Genomic DNA, 26952 nt, shown 5'->3' with positions numbered 1-26952 from the left:
TTCCAAACGACAGCCCCGAGCTCCTGCTCGGGGTCCCTTTTTATCCTGTTAGCGCGGCCTCGCTCCGCCCCGGCCACGCCCCCCTTCTGGAACCTACGAGCGGGCTCTCAACGTGTCCTTTCTGTAACCTGTCTCCTAGATTCCTCTTGGGTCTTTCACATGGCCTACTGTCAGTCAGGGCTGCTACAAGCTGCAGATCCTCTTCCCTGCCAGCAGCCAGCTCTATGCTACTTTGTGACCAATTCTATGTCACTACAGTTGTAACAGTTGTTAATGTTGTGCAAGTGTGTTTTAATTAAATACTGTATTTCAATTATAAGCTATTCACCCAGATCCAGCTTGTCTCGGATCAGGGGACCAGTATAGCTGCTGTGTGGGGGGCCACCGTGACCGCGCTTCGCCGCTAAGCAGAGTGAGCGTGGGTGGGTGGCCAAAGGGAGGTTTTGGTGGTGCAGGGCCCAGCCCAGGGCACCACTAGCACCGGGCAAGGTTAAATATGTTACCCAACTCCTGAGCACACAAGGGTTGAGCGTTTAGTTTTGTGCAGAGGGAAGGTGGCCAGGTGGCTGAAGGGTCAGAGTGCTGAACCGGCACTCCTGAGATTCTGGATTCACCTGCCTGTGATTAAGCCGGCTTCCCAGGTGTAGCGAGATGATTGTCTTGGTTCAGCCACTACTAACTGCACAAACAATCCCATCGTATTACATTTGCTATTCACTAAATTTGGCAAAATTCCAGCTCTGCAGAGATTTTTTTTTATGTTATACTGCAATGCGACAAACATCTTTCTTGTGCAATATTGTTTTATTCCTCTAGTGTACACGGTTGTTCTTGGTCAGATTTCTACTTGCTTCATAGCTGTAGTTGTATTTGTGTTGCTCTTGTCATGTTGGTACCCAGGCACTCTTGCAAATTAGGCTATCATTATCTATGTTTGGATGTTAGCGCCCTGAGAACGATTGTTTAAGGGCGCTTTATGAATGTAAATAATCATAATATTATTACGTTGAACTTATTTTGCATCGTATGTAGCCAACCGTGCTCATCGGAGGTGCGGGTTAATCTCTTGAGTTCTCATCTGCTTAAAGAAAATACACTTGACTTGATTTCAACACACGTGAACAAGTGCAGCATGCCCTGTCTGGATAAGAGATCACTCGATTGGAACTAAGAAGTAGTTCGGGGATATTAACTTACACAGTGCTGTCCTTTAACATGAGATTCTGCACCACCTTGCAAGAGTTTCTCATGAACATTTTAAATTGTGGCGTGACATGAAACATAGTGTTTTCTGATCTATATTTTGCTCTTTCTGTCTCAATGTTATTCCAAAGATGCATCTCACATATTGTGTCATGCACTTCTCAATTATTGTTCAGTTTCTTTTGTTCATAATGTATGTTTGTATTAGAGTGCTTAAGCATGGGCAAAGGAGAAGGAAAAGGTATTTATCCCAGACTTCAACAGGGGTAGCGACTCAGCAGGACAGGCGGGTGAGGGAAGGGAATTCCAGACTAAATGGATGTCAGCAGAGAAGGAGCGACCTCCGATTGTGCAATGGTTTACTGAGGGTGGTCACTGGAGCAATTGCGCACCCGGGAGGCGGGTTTAGATCACCCCTCACATTTGGGCGTTTGCACAACGGACATTTGATTCTAAACTGGTTAATCGTAAGTAGGTAGAAATAAAGGTGCTGCCCTGCAATGGCTCTTTCACGCCGCTGTTGGTGGAAGGGCCCCCAATCGAGGGAGCTTTAGGAAGCCCCTCTAGAGTGTATTTGGCCTACTGTTCCGTTCTGGTCTGTTGCAAGAGGTGGGCGTGCCCAAACTTTGCCCCTCCACGTGTAACCTGCCAATTGACTAACTGCGGTGTGCTCGTTTATTGTAAAACTTGCCAATTATTTTAGGGGACTAGGCCGGCTCCCTCTGGATTACGAATGTTGAGGCCTCAGCATCAATGCATGCATGTGTAGTGTGTATCTCACGAAGCACACAGACGTCTGGAGGCACCATGATTTATTAACAACTGAACAGGGCTACGGGTTAACAATACTCGGGGTTACTCTAGACCCTCAAAGGGGTCTCTATGTAAAACTGAACTCTCAACCCCTGAGGCAACGCCGCACGGTCAGCTCCCCAGCCAGACAACCACGATCGCCTCGCTCCCATCCATCTGATCCTCCCGAGCGTGGCCTCGCTCCGCCTCCGGCCACGCCCCCGGCCATGCCCCCTCCTCGGTCTCTCTAGATGGAACCGGAGCCAGCGTCACATGTCCTCCGGAGCCCCCGTGTCACTATTATGTTATATCACTATCATTCCTCTCAGACTGCGGTGCATGATTCTCACTGTTTTTTAGACGTGGCCAATTTTACATGCTGACAAAAAACAGAGTAGACACATTTTTAGATCAAAAATCATCCGCTTATTAAGATCCATAATTCCTCCCGTGAATTTACACAAACATCACAATTATTTTAATCTACAAAGTGCTTATGAACTCTTCTGATCCCTTGAACTCCAGTATCAAACTTTCATTCCTAAAATCCTCTCCTCTTCATAGCTAGTAAGTTGCGCAGTGGCACGACGCAGTGACCTGGGTCACTCAGCCTTAATGCTGTTCTCTCATCTCTCTGTGACATTCTATGAGCACACATCTGCTGTTGTTCATTCTCCTTCAGAACGTCAACAGCAATGTTCTGTCTCTTAATTAACACAAAACAACAATTAGTGATAATTTATATCTCTCCACATGTAAACGTATTTGTTTTTTTACACATCCCACTGGACACATGGCCTTCTGGCAGTAAATATTTTCAGCATTATTGGTTTGTTTAATCAGAGATAACCCTGGACAGGTTTCGACACTAGGTACCTCATCAGCAGTCAGGCTTCCTTAAATCAATGCTGGTAACTGCCAAATGTTCACAGACAAGGATGTTTGATAGGCGCAAACTTGAACATCATTATTATAACTCGAAAAATACATTTTCATCATTTTTTTACGTGGAGAGATGAATGTGGGAGGGAGGAATATTTGCTGCGTATTTCTTTTGTCTCATACTCACTCTTTTTTCCACCCTCAGGTGCTTGTCACCAGGCAACTACTACACACCCTAATGATATCGTTGAGAGGATGAACGTGGATTTTGGAGATAAGAGTGCTGAAAACGTAGTTGCAGTTATGAGGACACAACACTTGGCAAAACCCGATAGCACTTGGCAAGATTTCTTGAACTGAGTTCAGATCAGCAGAATCCTTGACCTGCATTTTCCCTGTCCATCACCGCGTTATATCTGTTAATTTCCACATTATCTCGTGCCCTTTGGCAACAAGATCAGCACACATTCACACCTCAGTGACCTACGGTTCTAGGCGATAAAGAGGAGCTGTTTCTGGTCCCTAACAGAACATAAATTTACTTACTGGTTTTACATAGCACAATGCTTTAAAGTTGTGGAAAATAAAAAAAATACAGTTTTCAAGTCGATCTTATAATCCCTTCTGAGACTTTGGAATGCAGGTATGTGTGTGTAGCGGTTAGCGCGCTTCGCTACGCACCTGGCAACCCGGGTTCAATTCCCGCTCATGGCCAACACCAGTGACGATTATCTGAACCGGTCCTAGGCCTCCCCTAGGTCGACTCAGCTTCACATGAGTACCTGGTGCGATGTGTAAACATCGCCACTGGGAAGATATATACAGCCGGGCTTGGTGCTGGCCACCTTCCTCTCTTGTGGCGTGCCGACCTTTATAGGTGCTACTCGCAAACAGCACTGGCCCGAACAGTCTCTAAATGTTATGGGGGAATCTTTGTCTTTTGTTTGCTAAGTCGTAAGATACTGGTGATCGCAGTGTGCTGCTGTCTTGGCTACTGGAGTTTGATTCCCAGCCATGCACATCAGAGATTGGTATGAAGTTGCGAGATTCATTGCACAGTGCAAGAACCACGATGTCAACTCTCCTATAACCTTTGGAAAAATTTTACCTGTTCAGGCAAAAATGTATCTCTTCTCTGCATAAACCGATTTTAAATGTGCCTTAATTTCCCCCGTGAAATGCATCGTAGCAGTTTTAACTTCTATAATTTTCATCCAAGTCGATGCGTAGAACACAAGGCTGTGAAGGGCATGAGGCAGATGTTGATAATGGATAAAGCTTAGAGTGCATTGCCACATGTTATCACAAACAAGAACAGATAGGAGGCAGAGTGTGCTTACTGGGCCATGATTTATCAATGACCAAATGAACCAGGGTTTCTGTTTATTAGTAGCAACGACCAAGTGCAGGTAAACATTGGATATTCGCACGTAAACTATTCACAAATCCAGATTTGTATGGCATGGATTCGTGGGCACAGGGAAAGGGCGGAGTGAGGCAGCGAGAAGCGTTCGGGATGTGGATTTGGTGCACAGAGTGAGTTGGACAAAGAAAAGGCAAATTAATACATCTCGAATGATAGTGAAGCAAGAGCGATAATGGAAATAATCAGAAGGAGAACGAAGACTAAATTGGAAGCATTGGACGAGGGCATGGGTTGGTGAAACATGATGTCAAAGAAGGCTGAGCAGGAGGGAAAGGAAGGGGGAGCAAGTCGGAGGATGGGGATGGCAGAGGAGCCGAAGGAAATGAAGAGAAGATATCCACTTGTTCACATTTTATTTTAACATGCCGCGGAAGTATCAGTTTGTATTTAAATGTAGTAATGAATGCATAAGCATCTGAAGACACTGCGAGGCTAGAAAATGGACAGCACATTCTCACAAAATAAATGATGGTACAAACCAAAAACAAACGACGCAATCCGAGAGATTGAGCAACAGCGTAACCCCACGTCTAAGCCGTCTCGGGCAGTTTGACGTTCGTCGACCAGCAGGCCACGTGTCGCCTGGATAGTGTGGAAGAGGAGGCCAAAATACACTCTCTAGAGGGTCTCTCCCGAGCTTCCTCTAGTGCACGCCCTTCTGTGAGCAGTGGCAAAAGCAACTTCAGGGCTGCACCTTTACCTTACATCTGGACCTAAATAAGCAGTGGAGACCACCAATGGAAGTTAATTTTTTATATTTGGGGCAGCAAAGGAGAGGAGTGTATATTTGAAAGTGTATTTACAAGTTACTTTATTTATATTCTTTGGGTCTTTCGCTAAAGTCACGTAGATAGAAAAAATATATAACTATAAAATAAAAATGAAAATAAAGTTAATTAAGAATATCACGACGTTTTGATCGCAACACAAGCAATCGTCATCAGGAGAACAAAAACAGGGGGAAAGCTGCTGAGGAAGGCTGTTTTCAAGGAAAACCGCTTGGTTGGTCCGATTAAAGATGTCGAATCAGTGATGATATTGTTTTCCTTGAAACCATCTGCTGCTGGACCACCAAGATTGTATGGCTTACCAAAAATCCATAAAGAAGGTACACCACTTCGTCCTATCGTCTCCACCATTGACTCACCCACCTACAAACTGGCCCGATTTCTGTTTGAGACGTTACAACCATTCACTGCTAAGACCACCTCAGCTGTACTTAACTTGGCTCACTTGGTATCGTTAATTAAGGACATCTCACTATCTCCAGGTGAGACGTTGCAACCATTCACTGGTAAGACCACCTCAGCTGTACTCAACTCGGCTCACTTGGTATCGTTAATTAAGGACATCTCACTATCTCCAGGTGAATTGCTCGTCAGTTTCGATGTAGTATCTTTGTTTACAAAAGTTCCTGTTCCTGGCACCATTGCAATCATTGAAGATTTGGTCCAACAAGGATTGCATGCTGAAGTACCGGCCCTGGTTCGACACTGCCTCACCAACTCTTACTTCACCTGGAATGGAACATTCTACAAACAAGTTGAAGGTACCCCAATGGGTTCTCCCTTATCTCTAGTTGTAGCCAATGTTTTAATGGAAAATTTTGAGACAGATGCCATCCAGGCATCCTTGTGGAAGAGGTACATCGATACTACGTTTGTCATCTGGCCACGTGACCTACCTGCTCTAGGCCAATTCCTCAACCACATCAATTCCATGCACCCAGCCATCAAATTCACCATGGAGGTGGAAAAGGATGGCAAGTTACCATTCTTGGATGTTTTAATCAAAACGAGACCAGATGGCTCAATGGGACACCCTGTCTACAGGAAAGCCACCCATATGGATGCCTACCTAAAACCTGACTCCCACCACCATCCAACCGAGAATAATTCCCTCATCAAAACTCTACACCATAGAGCTCGATGTATTTCTGACCATCACCACCTCGCCAGTGAACTGGAACATGTACACTAAGTCTTCAAGATGAATGGATATTCAGACTACACAATCCATAAAGCTGTCACCCCAACTGTTGGGAAAGAACCAACTGAGGACCCAATCAAAACCATCACCTTGCCATACATAGCAGGGTCACCAAAAATATTTCCAAAATCATGAGCAAACACAAGATCCAGGTTCAATTTAACACAGTGCATAAAATTCGTGATCTGATCCCATCTGTGAAGGATGTGATCCCTGACATGCAATACCCTGGTGTCTACAAACGAAGCTGTGTCTGCGGCAGTAGTTACATTGGGGAAACTAAGCGACATGTCTCGGACCATGATCATGAATAAAAGGCAGATCTGAAACACGGTAGGACCAATACCTCAGCTGTGGCTGATCATTGTTTTAATGCGGTGGGCTCACGAAATTGAGTTATCCAAGACGAAGATACTCTGCAAACCCACTGGCTATCAGCAAAGATTCTTTCATGAAGCCATCCAGATACTTCTACACAGACACAATTTCAACCGAGAAGATGGGTACAAACTGAGCAATCATTGGAAGGACGTTATTAACCAATTTAAGTCAAAATTGGCAGTGATGTTTACATCCTACCTTCCGATGTTGCCAGGTTAAATGTCTCACACTTACACAGCCGCCGTTGCTCGTGTCTTCGATGTAAAGGCGGTCGGCAATCTTACATTGACATGCTAATCTCTCCGATCTTACATTTACATGCAAATTTCTCATTTAAACACCACTAGCCCCGCCCACTTCGTTTGACCCTTGGGCTACACCCATTTCAAACCTTCAAAACAGCCTGCCTTAGCAGCTTTCTCCCTCTTGTTTTATCCTGATAACGATTGCTTGTGTTGCGATTGAAACGTTGTGATATATTTTATTATTTTTCATACACTTAATTTTGCTTATTTTATCGTTATTATATTTTCCATTTACGTGAGTTTACCGAAAGACCCAAAGAATGTGAATTCCTGCAGTCACTAAAGCTTTAAGTCAATATTTAATTTATGTAATTCTTGCTTCAAGAACCAATATAATTCATCATTGTTATTATGTGTAGCTGTAATCAGTTGTAGCCTTGGGAGTCTCGTGCCTGCATGGAGCAAAATGCATTTCACTATGTAATGCAGTAATCTGTCAAACACATTCCTGCGAAGGGGGCTGGTAGGAACGTTGGTTGCTCGGTCAGTGGCCAGGGTCAACGGCGGCGTGGTGTATTCCGCAAATATGCCCGACTGTGAGGGCGGGCACAAGCCGGCGTGAGTAGGTTAAACGTTGAGTTTTATAAGGGCACCAGGGGGTGACCAGCCCCTCCCCACCCAGCCCCACCCCACCAAGCCCCCCCCCCAGCCCCACCCTCCCCACCCAGCCCCTCCCCAGCCCCTCCCCACCCAGCCCCTCCCCACCCAGCCCCTCCCTACCCTCCCCTCTCCACCCAGCCCCATGTTTGTGCTAACGTGGAAATCGGCAGCGTCATGGCACAACGGGCATACCGTTGTGTCACAGATTCATTCGTGAAGTTGACCTCTAGAATTCTCACTATGCATGCTGGATTCATTCATCCTGCTATGTGCTTTTCTTTATTCTCACAATTTCATTCATCATCCATCATTTAGCTGAATAAATGTTTTACTGGGGTGCATTATTTATTTTGTGGGTAATAATTAATGACATATGGGTAACGGTCTGAGCTGGTGATGTAATGATTCACAGATTGAGATCAATTCTTACCATTACTATGCATGCAAGGAAATCTGCATGTAAAAATATGAATGGTTAAAACAGAGGTTTTAAAATAGCAGTGTACAATACCAGATATGGATATGTTTCAGAAATGTGGTCGTTGACAAAAGAAATTAAGCAAAAACTGAAAAGTGCATCGCTAGAAGGGACAATGGCCGATGGTCAAGAGCACTGATGGAGTGGCAGCCAAGGGACAGAATGTGTACCAGGGGATGTGTACTGCGGAGATGGAGCAATAAAATCTGCTCGTTTGCAGGTGCTGGGTGTATTTTTGCATTGTAGGATCGATAGTGATGGTAACATGTGGAGGACTTTATCCAACAGTGGATTAATCTTTCGATTTGAAGCTTTCGTGACTGCAGGGATTCATATTATTGGTTCTTTCGGTAAAGTCAAGTAGAAGGGAAATAATAAAATAATAACATTAATACATTTTCTTGCTGTGGTTTTTCACACCTGATGATGATTACTCGTGTTGCAATCGAAACGTCGTGAGAATTTTATTGTTTTATATTTATTATTTCCTTTCTACGTGACTTTACAGAAAGAACCAAGAATATAGTGGATTAATCATGTATGATGATAATAACGAACTCAACTAAAAGAAGGTCACTGCAAAAAGGGTCTCATGCATGGAGGAGTAAGGAGTGACTTGACTTTCACATTTCATTGGAAGGTCCAGTTTGCATTTTCACTCTCTTGCTTTTGGACATCTATTCGAATGACAGCAGGACAAATCACTCTTCTGTTATCAAAACGCCGCTACCATTAGAACCCACACATCATGGCAATGAGAAGCGGCTTCTCAATGAGCCAGCACGCCCTTTTCCTAGTCCTGTAGATTAATCTTCATGCATCAAGTGCGCATGTTCAGGCCACACACATTCTCCGTCCATGTCACTATTTGTTTTACTCAATGTGTACGCGTCTCTCTTTTTCTGGTTGTCTCTGTCGACAGATCTTCCTCCACCGTCTGCACAGGGCCCACGTAGTTTTACAAAGCAAAACAATTCATAGAACGTTTGAGTGAAATCGTTTATTATGGGGTACATTTATGGAGAAAATTTTTGACTTGGGACATTCTTTTACAAGATAAAAAAGGCATAGGCAGACAAGAAGCAGATTGTCTTGAGTCCAGACTTATACAGGGGGCATGTAGTTGACAGCGAACGTGGCTGATAGGAGGAACGTCCAGATTAGGGAGGCAGCAGGGAACAAGGAGCAACTGAGCAAAGGTTGACTGGGAGTTCCCACAGAAGGCCTCGGTTTGCCGGAGCAGAGATTACACGAGGAGGAGGATGGGGAGTAGAGTGAGGTGAGAATGCAGTGGTCCAGCCTGCCACGGTCGTGGTAAAGGCAGCGAGCATATACGTGGGATCATATACTTGCCAAACTACCCTCTGCTGCCCACGACATCGACCCGCAGCCTTTAAAACATGTTATGCATGCTGTTCACACATCAAAACACCAAGCTGAACCTCATTTTGTTTCTAAGATCTGAAGAGATGTTTGCATGCTGAGTGATGTGGTCAGATGTTGGAATATTCCCACTGGTGGTAAAATGTTAAAACTCAGCAAGGCACGGGGAGGATCTTCACTGCTCTTTTTGAGTCGGAGGTTACACTTGTGTGACTTCTCTTTGTGGGTAATAGCAATTAGGGATCAAGCGCGCAACATATACAAATGCATCTGATTTTGTTCCAACATTTAGATGTGACAGTAAAAACGTAGTGCAGTTTTGAAATGAAGGTGAACTGTTCATGCACGATATTTGCTTTTGACTAAATCACGCTGAATGTGCCTGATCGCATTGGATCTCAACAGCTCAGTGGATTGTGCCTGGGTAGCGCCTGCTTTGGTGACCAACTACACACCAGGAGGATTGGATCTTTCCGTGCTATCTTTTGAGCGTTGTCCCCTCATGTATGTAGGATTTTTCCACGTCCTCCAGTTTTCCTCCCACAAGCCGAACCACTCTTTCAGAGGATGGGTCAAATATCCGATTGCAGGGCTCGCCAGACGATGCCTCTTGATACTCCTCAAGACTTTTCTCAATAGATGACTATTGACGAATGTGTGTCGGGTTTTCTCGGGGCTTGAGTGAACTTTCCCAAGGAATGAATTGACGTCATTGTATTGTATGCAATCTGCCAAAGTGGAGCGGTGAATCGTGGTTAGGCCAGATGTCATACTGATTCGACTCAAAATCGGAAGGTTGTAGTTTCAAATTCGGGTCAGGGAGCAGCACTGGTTTCTGTTGGCTTAACAGCATGAGTAGGACATTCACTGTGATGGTTCTCTGCAGGGAATGGCTTCTGCCATAAGAATCTGTGATTCCACCACTGGTTCAGGGCTGCCAACAGAAATAAGCATCCTCCGTTTAAACATTGGATCACTTTTACTTTAACCGTTTTTACTGATACGCACGCACCATGTAAGAAGATACAAGCCAACCTTGAAATGTACTGTACACTGGGGTGCTGAATGCCGAGTAAACAGCCTTGGAAGGTTTTCTGTTGTGTCTCGAGTTATGTTGTGTACCTAAAATCAATTGCCATTTCCAATGTTTCACCAAAATAATTTCAACAGCTTATTGGTGAAGTTCCCTGAGGATGATTTACGTAAAATGCAGCTGCTGTTGGAATTCGGTTTATGTAACACAATTTGTATTTAGAAAGCATCTGCATATGGCTGGTCCCAAGGTGCCCTACTTGGCTATGTGCATAATGTTCGGAGCATGTGTTCCCATTACCCTGACTGCCCGTGGGACCCTGTGATTCAATTTGAGTTGTTGGTCTCACAACTCCAGGTTCACCGTGGATTCCTTCGTGACATATCCAAAAATTCAGACTGGCCCGCTTCCAGCGACTATTGATCACGTGTCGACCGTGACAGTAACTTCGTGCTATTTAAGAGGTTCACAGAGGTGGCACCCCCAGGTTTAGTTACACCTTAAGTGATTCAGCTAAAATCAATGCCAGATAGAACATTCAAAGCCCATTTAAAATAAGCATTCTCTGCGCTATGTTTGTAAGCTCTCGTTGATAAGTTTTGTATTTAGCTGATACAGATGACTGTGTACATCTGTTTACCAATAGCTAGCACTCTAGCGGTGGATAGTTCCTGCCACAATATATATTTTTTCGGACAGTTCCTACTCAAATGTCAGCTGTGCACGTCAGAGCGAGCACATGTGTCGTGGAACAAGCGTGCAGACATCGCGCGTCACGGCGCAGCACTTGGAGTGCACTGCACGACCTGCCACTGCGGACATTGCAGCAGCAATAAGATATAATGGGAATTCCCATAAACTATAATGTTGGCCAGCGGCTGTGTGGTCTGCAATATAAAAACACATGCAGAGGCAACCGGAAGACGCGCAGGTCACGGCGCTCAGTTGGTAGCCCTCAACACTTGCACTTGAATCTGGGTTCCAGACACCCGTGATAGAATTGAGTTCTCAGGTTTAGCAAGTTAATAACAATAATAAATACAACTTATAACGTGTGCATATTTCGTGATTTAGGTGAAACTTCTTAAAAGCAATATTGTAGATTTGTGTAAAAACTCATTGTACGTTATTTTAAGCATTGTGGGTAATACATTAAATAAGTTAATATTTATTCTTCTGTCTTTTGGTTGAATGTGCCAGTAGAAAAGGGGTAACAGGTCCAGAGCCAGTGCTTATCAACCATCACTAGAATTACAATAATTACCAAGCAATGATGAAGCTGTCGGCATAGCTGAGAGCTGATATTCAGCAGTCACTGGCCACTAATATCTACAGTACCTATCACGGTCCTTCATATTGTCTTGCAACTAGAAATATTAACCCCATAAGCAAGTTCCTTGATTTTTTTAAAATATATATCTGACCTGGAACGTAATATTGTGATGAAAGTGAAGTGTAAGTGCTGCATAAATAGTGGGAAGTTCACCGCTTCTACAGTAAAACAGTTCAATGTTGGAGTCCCTATCTATTGGACAAATGACAGCAGCATTTCAGATCACACTAAATTGCCTTGGGTGGCAGTAATGAGATGGGGAAAGAGTTCCAGACACAATTGCATCTCAGAGAAAATAAGTTTCTAGTAAATGTGGGTGCCAAGGTATGGAGGCAGATTTTGTGACAGGATTAATTTCAATGACAGCAGAAAGACGTTTTCGTACAAAATTACAGTTTGCTCTGAGCACATGGCACTGCTTAAATTTGAGATAAAATCTAAATTACCAAGGTTTTACTGGGCAGAAAAATTGTTACATTGGGAATTGAACAGACATGTATCCATTTACAATCGGCACTTGTTTAAATATGTGGGTAGTGGTGGCATAGTAGACGGCTCACTGTGCGACCATCCAGGCAAACAGTTCAATTCCTCGCCATGAACATCAGCGGCAAGTGGTATCTGAACCTGCTCTGGGTCTTCCCGATGTCAACCACCTCTGAAATAAGTACATCGCGAGTCGGCCGAGCCTCATGGCCATACCCACCCACCGTGTACCATACCAGTCTTATATGACCTTTATTCATTGAAAATGTATAATTATCTTATTTACATTAAAATTTCCATTACTCAAGATGGCCGGGTGGCTCAGAGGTCAGAGCACTGAACTGGCATAGCTGAGCTCCTGAGTTTGAAGCTAGGCAGCCACCCGTGACTAAACCTGGTTCTCTCGTGCTGTGTGATCATTGTCTTCACCCGGTCGATTGAAGAGATACGAGGTCGATTAAAGAGATTTCAGAAGTACTTCTGTGCAATATTCTGTGGACTGTTCTCTAACATGAGGTGATGCAGTGCTCTGCCAGATTTTTTAGTAGATTCTGCGTCTTATTACTTATCCACCACGGGAGGAGCTTCGTGTGGAGGCGACAGAGTCAGTTTTTAAAGATTTATTTTTGTGATTTCGAAAACGTTATGGTTTAGCCATATTTGTTTGTTGTAGTACAGAGTTAGACTGATAACTTTAATCTACATTGTCTTATGGTTGCTATTGTTTGACTTGCATCCCACTGGGATTTTTGCACACAGCATTGATATACGGTGCTTTATGTGGAAGACTTTGCTGTTTTTTCCTGGAATTTTTTGTTTGCGCGTAGTCACTTTAAGATGTTTCTTGTTCGTGTTTTTGTTTGTTGTGGTTGCACCCGATTCAAGAGCCGCATGGCTCACAGGGCTATACCTCCAAATAAATTAACTGAACTGAACTTTTTACTGATGCTGGATACCAAGGGTTGAAGGATTGAGACAACCGAGAGGTAGTCACAGAAGCTTTCTATCAAAAGCTAAATGTGGCGCATTAAGCATTGAATGGTTTTAAAAATACAAATCAGCTTCTTCCAGCATTGTTTGAGCCATGGTTCAGTGGTTTAGTGATTTGGTGCTTTGAGTGGCAGATTTGTGTCAGAATGGTGCCACATGTGTAATAAACATTAGCTTGACTTGACTATATTTGATAGATTGGGCATGGAAATACTCAACTGTTAATGGAAACCCAATAAGTAACTGGACACCTAATGATAGTCACAGTTTTACATTGCACACACCGACACATGTTTGCTTAGTTTTGTATATTTAACATTGTTGCTCATTCACAACGTTACAGCCACCTTACTCTGTTGCAGGTCTTTCTTGCTTAGGGAGAAGCATGTCATGTCATTGGGCTCTTGCCTGGTTTGACATCAAGGTTATTGATAGCTCAATTCATTCATTAATATATTGAGCAGATGCCCTTTAAAAACAGTGCTCCTGTCGATTCTGTGCCGCCACATTCTCTCTGAGCCAGCTTGCCCACTCTACCATAGCCGGCAGCATTAAATACGTGCCATCCCGCCTTTGGGTTGTACGTCAGTGGAAGCCTTATACTGCATACATAAGGCTCCAACAGCTGTCAGTTTGGATGTAGTTCGTTGACTGCAGACTGGCAGGAGGACAGCGCTACGGGTGTCATGCCTGCCGTACCGTTTTGTATGAATACCTCCCACGCTGGTCATATTGTGCAGGTTTTTGTACCATCACATACAGTTATATGAGGATGCCGCCACAGTGGTGTGATGGTTAGCACGGCTGGAATTGCAATCCAGAGGTTGCCAGTTGGAATCCATGTTCTGTAGCAACCATTAAAACAATGGTGCAGGTTTCTGAAATCAGCCCACCTCCGTCCAACCAGCAGTATACATGGGTGCACCACAGTTCGTCGATTGGCAGGTTTCCACGTGAAACATGCGCTGAGTGGGGTGTAATTGTTTGAGATTTTCATCTGCTTATTTTAATAGTTTGTACAGTGAGGGAAAAAAGTATTTGATCCCCTGCTGATTTTGTACGTTTGCCCACTGACAAAGAAATGATCATCTTCTTTGGTTCTTTCGGTAAAGTCACGTAGAATGAGAATAAAATAATAAATAGATAAAATAAAATAACACAATAATATTCTCACGACGTTTCGGCCACAACACAAGCGGCCTTCATCAGGTGAAGGGACGAGACTGTCTGGAGGACAGCGCTGGAGTGAAAAAGCCACGCTCAGATCGCGACCTTTAAGCTGTGTGAGAAGAAAACAAAGCGCCTTGACAAAGGAATTAGCATAGAATTTAGTATTGAAATGGCTGAGTGATTAGCTTGTGACTGGTCACAGAAATGGCTATGTTGAAGTCAAGGCCTACACATCTGAGCTATTCACAGTAACTGGGTATACACTACAATATATAATGAATACTACATAGTGAACCAATAAAAAACTAAAATATAAATTACCTCAATGTTATCAATAAAGTCTATATATTCTCCAAACAGCTAAGCTACCAACAATAAGTCGTTATATATCACAATACTATATGGCGAAAAAATGGGTGGGTTCTTACCCTCAACTTTAGCAACACGGATAGCTACGGGCCCGTTCAGACAGACGAGTTCATCCATGGTCGGAACAGAGGAGGGGGAGAGAGACAGCTGCGAGGCGCTGTTATACTCCATGTTGTAAACCACACCATTAACCGTGGTGTGAGAGGTATTAAGAGTCAATGCCAGCGAAAGAGCTGCGGTCTGAAGGTCATCGTAGAATACAATTAATTAAGAACGGAAATGGTATAAGACATCTTTCCAATGGTTACTAAGCCAGAATCCATCTTCTCGGTTGAAATTGTCTCTGTGCTTGTATATGTGAATGGCCTCATGAACGAATCTCTCATGGTAGCCGGTTGGTTTGCAAAGAACCTCCGTCTTGGAGAAGTCAATGTCATGTGAGCCCACTGAATTATAACAGTGATCTGCCACGGCAGAGGAGTTCCTTCTACCGTGTTTCAAGTCTGCTTTATGTTCGCGGATGCGGTCCGAGATATGTCGTTTGGTTTCTCCAATGTAGCGACTACCACAGAGGCACTTTAGTTTGTAAACGCCCGGGTACTGTATGTCGGGAACAGCATCTTTTACAGATGGAACTAGATCACGGATTTTATGTACTGTGTTGAATCAGACCTGGATCTTGTGTTTATTCAGGATTTTGGAGATCTTTTTAGTGACCCCTGCAATGTAGGGTAAGGTGATGGTTTTGAGTGGCTCCACAAGAGGATCCTTCTTCATGACTGGAGTGATGGCTTTGCGGATTGTGTAGTCGGAGTAACCATTAGCCCTGAGAGCCTGGCGTACGTGCTTGAGTTCACTGGTAATGTGTTCCTGGTCGGAAATGCATTGGGCTCTATGGTATAGAGTCTTGATGAGGGAGTTCTTCTGGGATGGATGGTGGTGGGAATCCGGTTTCAAGTAAGCATCTGTATGGGTAGCTTTCCTGTAGACAGAGTGGCTCATTGAACCATCATGTCTCCTTTTAATTAAGACATCCAAAAAGGGTAGTTTGCCATCTTTTTCGACCTCCATGGTAAATCTGATGGCTGGGTGTATGGAATTGATGTGGTCGCAGAATTGGTCTAGACCAGGCTGGCCATGTGGCCAGATGACAAAGGTGTCATCCACGTACCTCTTTCATAAGGTCGGGCGTAGAGTGGCAGTCTGGATGGCGTCAGTTTCAAATGTTATAAATTTATTTGCATTTTAATGAGGCAAATAAGTATTTGACCCCCTCTCAATCAGAAAGATTTCTGGCTCCCAGGTGTCTTTTATACAGGTAACAAGCTGAGATTAGGAGCACACTCTCTTTTATACAGGTAACAAGCTGAGATTAGGAGCACACTCTTAAAGGGAGTGCTCCTAATCTCAGCTTGTTACCTGTATAAAAGACACCTGTCCACAGAAGCAATCAATCAATCAGATTCCAAACTCTCCACCATGGCCAAGACCAAATAGCTCTCCAAGGATGTCAGGGACAAGATTGTAGACCTACACAAGGCTGCAATGGGCTACAAGACCATTGCCAAGCAGCTTGGTGAAAAGGTGACAACAGTTGGTGTGATTATTCGCAAATGGAAGAAACACAAAATAACTGTCAATCTCCCTCGGCCTGGGGCTGCATGCAAGATCTCACCTCGTGGAGTTGCAATGATCATGAGAACGGTGAGGAATCAGCCCAGAACTACACGGGATGATCTTGTCAGTGATCTCAAGGCAGCTGGGACCATAGTCACCAAGAAAACAATTGGTAACACACTACGCCGTGAAGGACTGCAATCTTGCAGCACCCGCAAGGTCCCCCTGCTCAAGAAAGCACATATACATGCCCGACTGAAGTTTGCCAATGAACATCTGAATGATTCGCATCAAAGGGACGATGGACGGGGCCATGTATCGTCAAATCTTGGGTGAGAACCTCCTTCCCTCAGCCAGGGCATTGAAAATGGGTCGTGGATGGGTATTCCATCATGAAAATGACCCAAAACACACGGCCAAGGCAACAAAGGAGTGGCTCAAGAAGAAGCACATTAAGGTCCTGGAGTGGCCTAGCCAGTCTCCAGACCTTAATCCTATAGAAAATCTGTGGAGGGAGCTGAAAGTTCGAGTTGCCAAACGTCAGCCTCGAAACCTTAATGACTTGGAGAAGATCTGCAAAGAGGAGTGGGACAAAATCCCTCCTGAGATGTGTGCAAACCTGGTGGCCAACTACAAGAAACGTCTGACCTCTGTGATTGCCAACAAGGGTTTTGCTACCAAGTACTAAGTCATGTTTTGCAGAGGGGTCAAATACTTATTTCCCTCATTAAAATGCACATCAATTCATAACATTTTTGACATGCTTTTTTCTGATTTTGTTGTTATTCTGTCTCTCACTGTTCAAATAAATCTACCATTAAAATTATAGACTGATCATTTCTTTGTCAGTGGGCAAACGTACAAAATAAGCAAGGGGTCAAATACTTTTTTTCCCTCACTGCATATCTTACTGCACAGGCTCTACTGACAAGTGTGCATTTGAAACGTGTGGACTGTTCACGAGTATACTTCTGGCAGCCAACTCTGTGCCATCACCATGTGATATTTTGTCACATTGTGATGGCTATGCCTATTCATAGCCATTCTAGCTTCAAATTTACAAGCCGTAAATCGTGTAATTTCCACGTCAAATCAAGATATGTTGAAAAGAGGATATCGTCGCACAGACAAAGGTGTATATGTGGCAGAAGGATCCAATGCATCTGTGGGAGCGCTGGGCCACCGCTGCGGTAGGCCTGGGATCAAATCTAGGCAGTGGTCGCAGCCAAATTATCACCGAATATGCCTTATAATCACAGCAGTGTGCTTTAACCAGCAACGCCTCAACGAGTTAAAAAAACATTTGCAGAAGGAGCTTGTATTTTTATGTTTGGTCAATCGCTCCTAAATAAATGTATGGAGAACACCACAGGTGCAGGCTATCGCGCTTCCAAGTCCACACGGGTCGGTGGGGAAACCACTTCTTATACGCTACTTGGCCCCTCACTATTTGATGTGATCCTTTGGTTTTCCACTAAATTAGGCCAAACACCTTTCGTAATTAAAGTGAATAAACAATTTTAATGTGGCGGAACACAACGGACAATTGAGAAGTAAGGGGGCTACAAGGAGGTGCGTGGTAACTAATCGAGTAGCTTGCGTCACAGTCTTCCAGAGCTGCTGCTTGGCTCGATGAGAGGCTCTGCTGACAAGGAGTTCCAGATGGACTTTGCTTCATCCTTTCACTGACATTGTCCAAAGATCCCGATGCTGAAATATTATCTAGAAATGACGAAATTGGGAGTCTTAAGACTCAGCGAGGCTATCCTCGCTAAACATTAGTCATCCACTAACTGCTTAGTAGTTTAGTTGTTTCCTACATTAGCATTAGTTGTTTCCTACATTAACATTCGCTGCCCCGCCCATGCTTCTGACACACTTCGGCTATGCCTATCTCTAAACCTTTATAAACAGTTTGCCTTTTGAGGCTAACCCCCCTTTTCCTGATGACGACCGCTTGTGTTGCGATCGAAACGTCGTGGTTTTTGTTTTTATTATTTTATTTTATGTTATTCAGGTTAGAACCAGGCGACAGTCTACATTATAGACTGCCAGTACATTCACCCAGCTTAATAACCATTGCTACCGTCTACATTATAGACTGCCAGTACACTCAACAAACTTAATAATCAGGCTACAGTCTACATTATAGACTGCCAGTACACTCACTCTGATTTAGAACCAGGCTACAGTTTACATTAGTGATTTGTTTTTTTATTTTATTTGTATTATTTTTATTCACTTTATTTTCATTATTATTTTTCTATATACGTGACTTTACCAAAAGAACCAAAGAATAATACGTAATTTTAACTTAGATATATAAAATTAGAATATAATTATTATTATACTCATGCACATGGCAATATGTTCAGGAGCTAAATGCCAATGTTGAGGTCTGCTCGCCCAAACGAGAGAGCTTTCGGAGAGAGTTTGTGTCGTTTTTCTCTTCCTCTGTTGAAGGAGTGCAGACTCCAGTGGTTTACTGTTGGTTCCATAATGAATGGTGTTATTCAATATACATGTAGAGTAACATGGATGTCTTTATCAATATACATGTAGAGTAACACGGGTGTCTTCATCAACATACATGTAGAGGAACATGGATGTCATCATCAATATACATGTAGAGTAACACGGATGTCTTCATCAATATACATGTAGAGTAACACGGATGTCTTCATCAATATACATGTAGAGTAACATGGATGTCATCATCAATATACATGTATAGTAACATGGATGTCATCATCAATATACATGTATAGTAACATGGATGTCATCATCAATATACATGTAGAGTAACATGGATGTCATCATCAATATATATGTAGAGTAACATGGATGTCATCATCAATATATATGTAGAGTAACATGGATGTCATCATCATTATACATGTAGAGTAACACGGATGTCTTCATCAATATACATGTAGAGTAACATAGATGTCGTCATCAATATACATGTAGAGTAACACGGATGTCTTCTTCAAGATACATGTATAGTAACACGGATGTCATCTTCAATGGACATGTAGAGTAACATGGATGTCATAATCAATATACATGTAGAGTAACACGGATGTCATCATCAATATACATGTAGAGTAACATGGATGTCTTCATCATTATACATGTAGAGTAACATGGATGTCATCATCAATATACATGTAGAGTAACACGGATGTCATCATCAATATACATGTAGAGTAACAGGGATGTCTTCATCATCATACATGTAGTGTAACACGGATGTCATCATCAATATACATGTAGAGTAACACGGATGTCTTCATCATTACACATGTAGAGTAACACGGATGTCATCATCAATATACATGTAGAGTAACATGGATGTCATCAATATACATGTATAGTAACACGGATGTCATCATCAATATACATGTAGAGTAACACGGATGTCTTCATCAATATACATGTAGAGTAACATAGATGTAGTCATCAATATACATGTATAGTAACACGGATGTCATCATCAATATACATGTAGAGTAACACGGATGTCATCATCAACATTCATGTAGAGTAACATGGATGTCATCATCAATATACATGTATAGTAACACGGATGTCATCATCAATATACATGTAGAGTAACACGGATGTCATCTTCAATGGACATGTAGAGTAACATGGATGTCTTCATCAACATACATGTAGAGTGGCATGGATGTCATCATCAATATACATGTAGAGTAACATGGATGTCATCATCAATATACATGTAGAGTAACACGGATGTCTTCATAAATATACATGTATAGTAACATGGATGTCTTCATCAATATACATGTAGTGTAACACATCAATATACATGTACAGTGAGGGAAAAAAGTATTTGATCCCCTGCTGATTTTGTACATTTGCCCACTGAAAAAGAAATGATCAGTATGTAATTTTAATGGTAGGTTTTTTTAACAGTGAGAGACAGAATAACAACTAAAAAATCCAGAAAAACGCATGTCAAAAATGTTATAATTTGATTTGCATTTTGATCAGGGAAATAAATATTTGACCCCCTCTCATCAGAAAAATGTATCGCTCGCAAGTGTCTTATATACAGGTAACGAGCTGAGATTAGGAGCACACTCTTAAAGGGAGTGATCCTAATCTCAGTTTGTTACCTGTATAAAAGACACCTGTCTACAGAAGTAATCAATAAATCAGATTCCAAACTCTCCACCATGGCCAAGACCAAAGAGCTCTCCAAGGATGTCAGGGACAAGATTGTAGACCTACACAAGGCTGGAATGGGCTACAAGACCATTGCCAAGCAGCTTGGTGAGAAGGTGACAACAGTTGGTGCGATTATTCGCAAATGGAAGAAACACAAAAGAACTGTCAATCTCCCTCAGCCTGGGGTTCCATGCAAGATCTCACCTTGTGGAGTTGCAATGATCATGAGAACGGTAAGGAATCAGCCCAGAACTATACGGGAGGATCTTGACAATGATCTCAAAGCAGCTGGGACCATAGTCACCAAGAAAACAATTGGTAACACACTACGCCGTGAAGGACTGAAATCCTGCAGCGCCTGCAAGGTCCCCCTGCTCAAAAAAGCACATATACATGCCCGAATGAAGTTTGCCAATGAACATCTGAATGATTCAGAGGACAACTTGGTGAAAGTGTTGTGGTCAGATGAGACCAAAATGGAGCTCTTTGGCATCAACTCAACTCGCCGTGTTTGGAGGAGGAGGAATGCTGCCTATGACCCCAAAAACACCATCACCACCGTCAAACATGGAGGTGGAAACATTATGCTTTGGGGGTATTTTTCTGCTAAGGGGACAGGACAACTTCACCGCATCAAAGGGACGATGGACGGGGCCATGTACCGTCAAATCTTGGGTGAGAACCTCCTTCCCTCAGCCAGGGCATTGAAAATGGGTCGTGGATGGGTATTCCAGCATGACTATGACCCAAAACACACGGCCAAGGCAACAAAGGAGTGTCTCAAGAAGAAGCACATTGAGGTCCTGGAGTGACCTAGCCAGTCTCCCGACCTTAATCCCATATAAAATCTGTGGAGGGAGCTGAAGGTTCGAGTTGCCAAACGTCAGCCTCGAAACCTTAATGACTTGGAGAAGATCTGCAAAGAGGAGTGGGACAAAATCCCTCCTGAGATGTGTGCAAACTTGGTGGCCAACTATAATAAATGTCTGACCTCTGTGATTGCCAAGAAGGGTTTTGCCACCAAGTACTAAGTCATGTTTTGCAGAGGGGTTAAATACTTATTTCCCTCATTAAAATGCAAATTAATTTATAACATTTTTGACGTGCGTTTTTCTGGATTTTTTTGTTGTTATTATGTCTCTCACTGCTCAAATAAACCTACCATTAACATTATAGACTGATCATTTCTTTGTCAGTGGGCAAACGTACAAAATCAGCAGGGGATCAAATACTGTTTTCCCTCACTGTATAGTAACACGGGTGTCTTCAATATACATGTAGAGTAACACGGATGTCATCTTCAGTATACATGTATAGTAACATGGATGTCTTCATCAATATACATGTAGAGTAACATGGATGTCATCATCAATATACATGTAGAGTAACACGGATGTCTTCATAAATATACATGTATAGTAACATGGATGTCTTCATCAATATACATGTATAGTAACATGGATGTCTTCATCAATATACATGTAGTGTAACATGGATGTCTTCATCAATATACATGTACAGTGAGGGAAAAAGTATTTGATCCCGTGCTGATTTTCTACGTTTGCCCACTGAAAAAGAAATGATCAGTATATAATTTTAATCGTAGGTTTTTTTTTAACACTGAGAGACAGAATAACAACAAAAAACTCCAGAAAAACGCATGTCAAAAATGTTTTAATTTGATTTGCATTTTGATCAGGGAAATAAATACTTGACCCCCTCTCAATCAGAAAGATTTATCGCTCCCAAGTGTCTTATATACAGGTAACGAGCTGAGATTAGGAGCACACTCTTAAAGGGAGTGATCCTAATCTCAGTTTGTTACCTGTATAAAAGACACCTGTCTACAGAAGCAATCAATCAATCAGATTCCAAACTCTCCACCATGGCCAAGACCAAAGAGCTCTCCAAAGATGTCAGGGACAAGATTGTAGACCAACACTAGGCTGGAATGGGCTACAAGACCATTGCCAAGCAGGTTGGTGAGAAGGTGACAACAGTTGGTGCGATTATTCGCAAATGGAAGAAACACAAAAGAACTGTCAATCTCCCTCGGCCTGGAGTTCCATGCAAGATCTCACCTTGTGGAGTTGCAATGATCATGAGAACGGTGAGGAATTAGCCCAGAACTATACGGGAGGATCTTGACAATGATCTCAAAGCAGCTGGGACCATAGTCACCAAGAAAACAATTGGTAACACACTACGCCGTGAAGGACTGAAATCCTGCAGCGCCTGCAAGGTCCCCCTGCTCAAGAAAGCACATATACATGCCCGAATGAAGTTTGCCAATGAACATCTGAATGATTCAGAGGACAACTTGGTGAAAGTGTTGTGGTCAGATGAGATCAAAATGGAGCTGTTTGGCATCAACTCAACTCGCCGTGTTTGGAGGAGGAGGAATGCTGCCTATGACCCCAAAAACACCATCACCACCGTCAAACATGGAGGTGGAAACATTATGCTTTGGGGGTGTTTTTCTGCTAAGGGGACAGGACAACTTCACCGCATCAAAGGGACGATGGACGGGGCCATGTACCGTCAAATCTTGGGTGAGAACCTCCTTCCCTCAGCCAAGGCATTGAAAATGGGTCGTGGATGGGTATTCCAGCATAATGACCCAAACAAAGGATTGGCTCAAGAAGAAGCACATTGAGGTCCTGGAGTGACCTAGCCAGTCTCCCGACCTTAATCCCACATAAAATCTGTGGAGGGAGCTGAAGGTTCGAGTTGCCAAACGTCAGCCTCGAAACCTTAATGACTTGGAGAAGATCTGCAAAGAGGAGTGGGACAAAATCCCTCCTGAGATGTGTGCAAACTTGGTGGCCAACTATAATAAACGTCTGACCTCTGTGATTGCCAAGAAGGGTTTTGCCACCAAGTACTAAGTCATGTTTTGCAGTGGGGTCAAATACTTATTTCCCTCATTAAAATGCAAATCAATTTATAACATTTTTGACATGCGTTTTTCTGGATTTTTTTGTTGTTATTATGTCTCTCACTGCTCAAATAAACCTACCCTTAACATTATAGACTGATCATTTCTTTGTCAGTGGGCAAACGTACAAAATCAGCAGGGGATCAAATACTGTTTTCCCTCACTGTATAGTAACACGGGTGTCTTCAATATACATGTAGAGTAACACGGATGTCATCTTCAGTATACATGTATAGTAACATGGATGTCTTCATCAATATACATGTAGAGTAACACGGATGTCTTGATCAATATACATGTAGAGTAACACGGATGTCTTCATCAATATACATGTAGAGTAACACGGATGTCTTCATCAATATACATGTAGAGTAACACGGATGTCTTCATCAATATACATGTATAGTAACACGGATGTCTTGATCAATATACATGTAGAGTAACACGGATGTCTTCATCAATATACATGTAGAGTAACACGGATGTCTTCATCAATATACATGTAGAGTAACACGGATGTCTTCATCAATATACATGTATAGTAACATGGATGTCTTGATCAATATACATGTAGTGTAACATGGATGTCATCTTCAGTATACATGTAGAGTAACACGGATGTCTTCTACATCATGGGACCTCCTTTGCCAGAACCAAAATATGAGAATAGGTTTTCCCCTTTTTTCTGGCAACAAAGCAGGTGTTAAGATGTTAAAACACCAGATAATGTTTATTGTCTGCATTCTGACCACAAGTATTGCGGTTAATGCAGACATGATTCCTTGTCAAAGGTTTCAGTTTGGTGTTTTAACATCCTAACACCTGTTTTGTTGCCAGAAAAAAAGTGGAAAACCTATTCTCATTGATGTCTTCATCAATATACATATAGAGTAACACATGCCTTCTTCAGTATACATGTATTGTAACACGGGTGTCTTCAATATACATGTAGAGTGACATGGATGTCATCATCAATATACATGTAGAGTAACACGAATGTCTTCTTCAGTATACATGTAGAGTAACACGGGTGTCTTCATCAATATACTTGTAGAGTAACACGAATGTCTTCTTCAGTATACATGTAGAGTAACACGGGTGTCTTCATCAATATACATGTAGAGTAACATGGATGTCTTCTTTCCCGGCAGTGAAAGTGGCAGGGGAGAGTGACGCTGGGCACAGTCGGCGCGTGCACCGCAACCACCAAGCCAGCCACTCTGCGTCCCACCACACTCACGCCCACGCGCATCGCGCCTCTCGGCCACAGCAACACCAGTCCTCTCCCTGCGACAACGGCACGGGACACCCCACCGGTGAGAGGGCCTCCCCCCACCACGCACGCACAGGGACAAAACGCAAAGCGGCCAGCAACTAAGAAGCACGGTCACGGTTGTAATAGAACAGAGTTAGTATGTTTCTTGACTTCAGCAAGGTTATACGAATGTTGTAAGGACGTGAGAGAAGAGACTATAGGGAGGGAATTATAAAGTGGAGCAGTGCAAAAGTAGAAGCTGGAACCCAAATTTCATGTGATGGGTTTTTTTGTGCAGTCATTTATTGTATGTTTGCGCACGTATGTGTGTGTGTCTGTATGTGTGTCTGTATGTGTGTGTGCGTATCTATGTTGTGGGGAGCGATAGTGTAGCGGTTAGCGCGCTGCGCTATGAACCTGGCGACCCGGGTTCGATTCCCGCTCACGGCCAACACCAGTGACGATTATCTGAACCGGTCCCGGGCCTCCCCTAGGTCGACTCAGTCTCAAATGAGTACCTGGTGCGGTGTGTAAACATTGCCACTAGGGAGACAAAGGCGGTCGGGCGTGGTGCTGGCCACCCACCCCCTCGTGTACCGTTCCGGCCTTCATAGGTGCTCGCTAACAGCACTTGCCCCTACAGTCTGTTAAGGCTATATGGGGGATCTTTGTGTATTTATGCATGTGCATGATTCCCGGTCACGGCCAACACCAGTGACGATTATCTTTTCCGGTCCCGGGCCTCCCCTAGGTCGACTCAGCCTCAAATGAGTACCCGGTATGGTGTGTAAACATCGCCACTGGGGAGACAAAGGCGGCCGGGCGTGGTGTTGGCCACCCACCCCCTTATGTGTCGTGCCGGTCTTTAGAGGTGCTCGCTAACAGCACTTGCCCCAACAGTCTGGTCAGGCTATACGGGGGATCTTTGTCATTGTATGTTTCTAAAAAGTGTATATATGTGTATGCATGTGTGTCTGTATGTCTGTATGTGTAAAAGTGCACCTGGCCTGGCACAGGCGCCGTGGTGACGTCACCGTCACTTAGTATTGATATGTATGTGTATGTTCGTATGTTGAACTTCTTTTGCATCGTACGTAGTCAACCATGCTAATCAGAGGTATGGGGGAAGGACAACAAACTAAACACAAAAAGCGGTTCACGAAAGCTTTAAGTCAAGATAGGAAATGTAAAAAACAGAGAGCAATACTGGTAATATACAGAGAGTGGGACCCACTTTAATATGGCTGGAGTTATCAGCAAGTGTGAAAACCTACTCATATTCACGCTTGGTATTTTAGTTCCAAATGTGATTTGAATTGGTGCCACAATTCCAAATCCAGCACCTAAAATAGAGGGCATGCAGTCATGCTTTCAACACGGTTTGCGCACACACTCCATGGTCTATAATTGTGTTGGGATCCTGGACAGGCACAGGCATTCTGACATTCCAGAATGCATATGAAACACATTTTATGAAGAAATATTATATTGGCGGACACTATTGTGCAAATATATTTATTCTTATTAGACTCATATACACACATATATACACAAAGGTGAGTGTGAACCGTGCTATGAACCCTGCGACCTATGAACCCTGCGAGTTCAATTTCTGGTGAAGACGAAAACAAAGTTTGGGGAGGTTGTCATCCTGCAGCGGATGGACAGTAGTTGATTAAAAAAAGTGTGTGTCCACTGAAACGATCAAGGGATTGTACCGATCTCTGTTGGTGGCCCTGTGGCAGAAGTATTGGAGATTCTTCATTAAAATGACAAGACCAGTCTCTCCATAAAACAGTAACTGTTGTGACTTGATTTTTTGAAAAGTATTGCAAATTGTATTGTCTTTGGAGAAATGGTGGGTTAAGTCGACCGATGAAAGTGTTTTCTGCGCTCTTATACCATACACTCCCAGGGTCATATCGGTGTGGTGAGCAATTCCCACGTCAGTCTACCGTGGCACCTGACTAAATTAACAGTCGCTGAAGAGCAATGTAGTTATCTCACATGGCACTGAGGTAGTTTAAATAGTGAAAGGATTAAGTTTCAGAGAAGCCCATTAATTTCTGTCTACAGTTTCCAAATACCATTGTAGAACTATATTCATGGGAGTGAGCCATTGTGT

The 26952-nt window shown here is 43.1% G+C and overlaps 1 protein-coding gene across 7 annotated transcripts in view; it reads left to right on the top strand.

The window, feature by feature from the left end:
- The window catches only part of LOC116952791 (contactin-2-like), a 353699-nt gene that overhangs the window by 88129 nt on the left and 238618 nt on the right, over positions 1-26952 (top strand). For all 7 annotated transcript variants that reach the window (XM_032972435.2, XM_076074531.1, XM_076074532.1 and 4 more), the window contains exon 3: positions 24724-24888. In XM_032972435.2, the coding sequence (XP_032828326.2) occupies positions 24724-24888 (165 nt within the window). The remainder of the gene's footprint in view (positions 1-24723; positions 24889-26952) is intronic.

This window comes from Petromyzon marinus, chromosome 48 (assembly GCF_048934315.1).
Source record: "Petromyzon marinus isolate PM22_M1 ecotype Great Lakes invasive population chromosome 48, UKy_Petmar_22M1.pri1.0, whole genome shotgun sequence".
Classification (NCBI taxonomy): domain Eukaryota; kingdom Metazoa; phylum Chordata; class Hyperoartia; order Petromyzontiformes; family Petromyzontidae; genus Petromyzon; species Petromyzon marinus.
The sequence above is the reverse complement of the archived record's forward strand: the minus strand, read 5'-3'. Positions and strand labels throughout refer to the sequence as shown.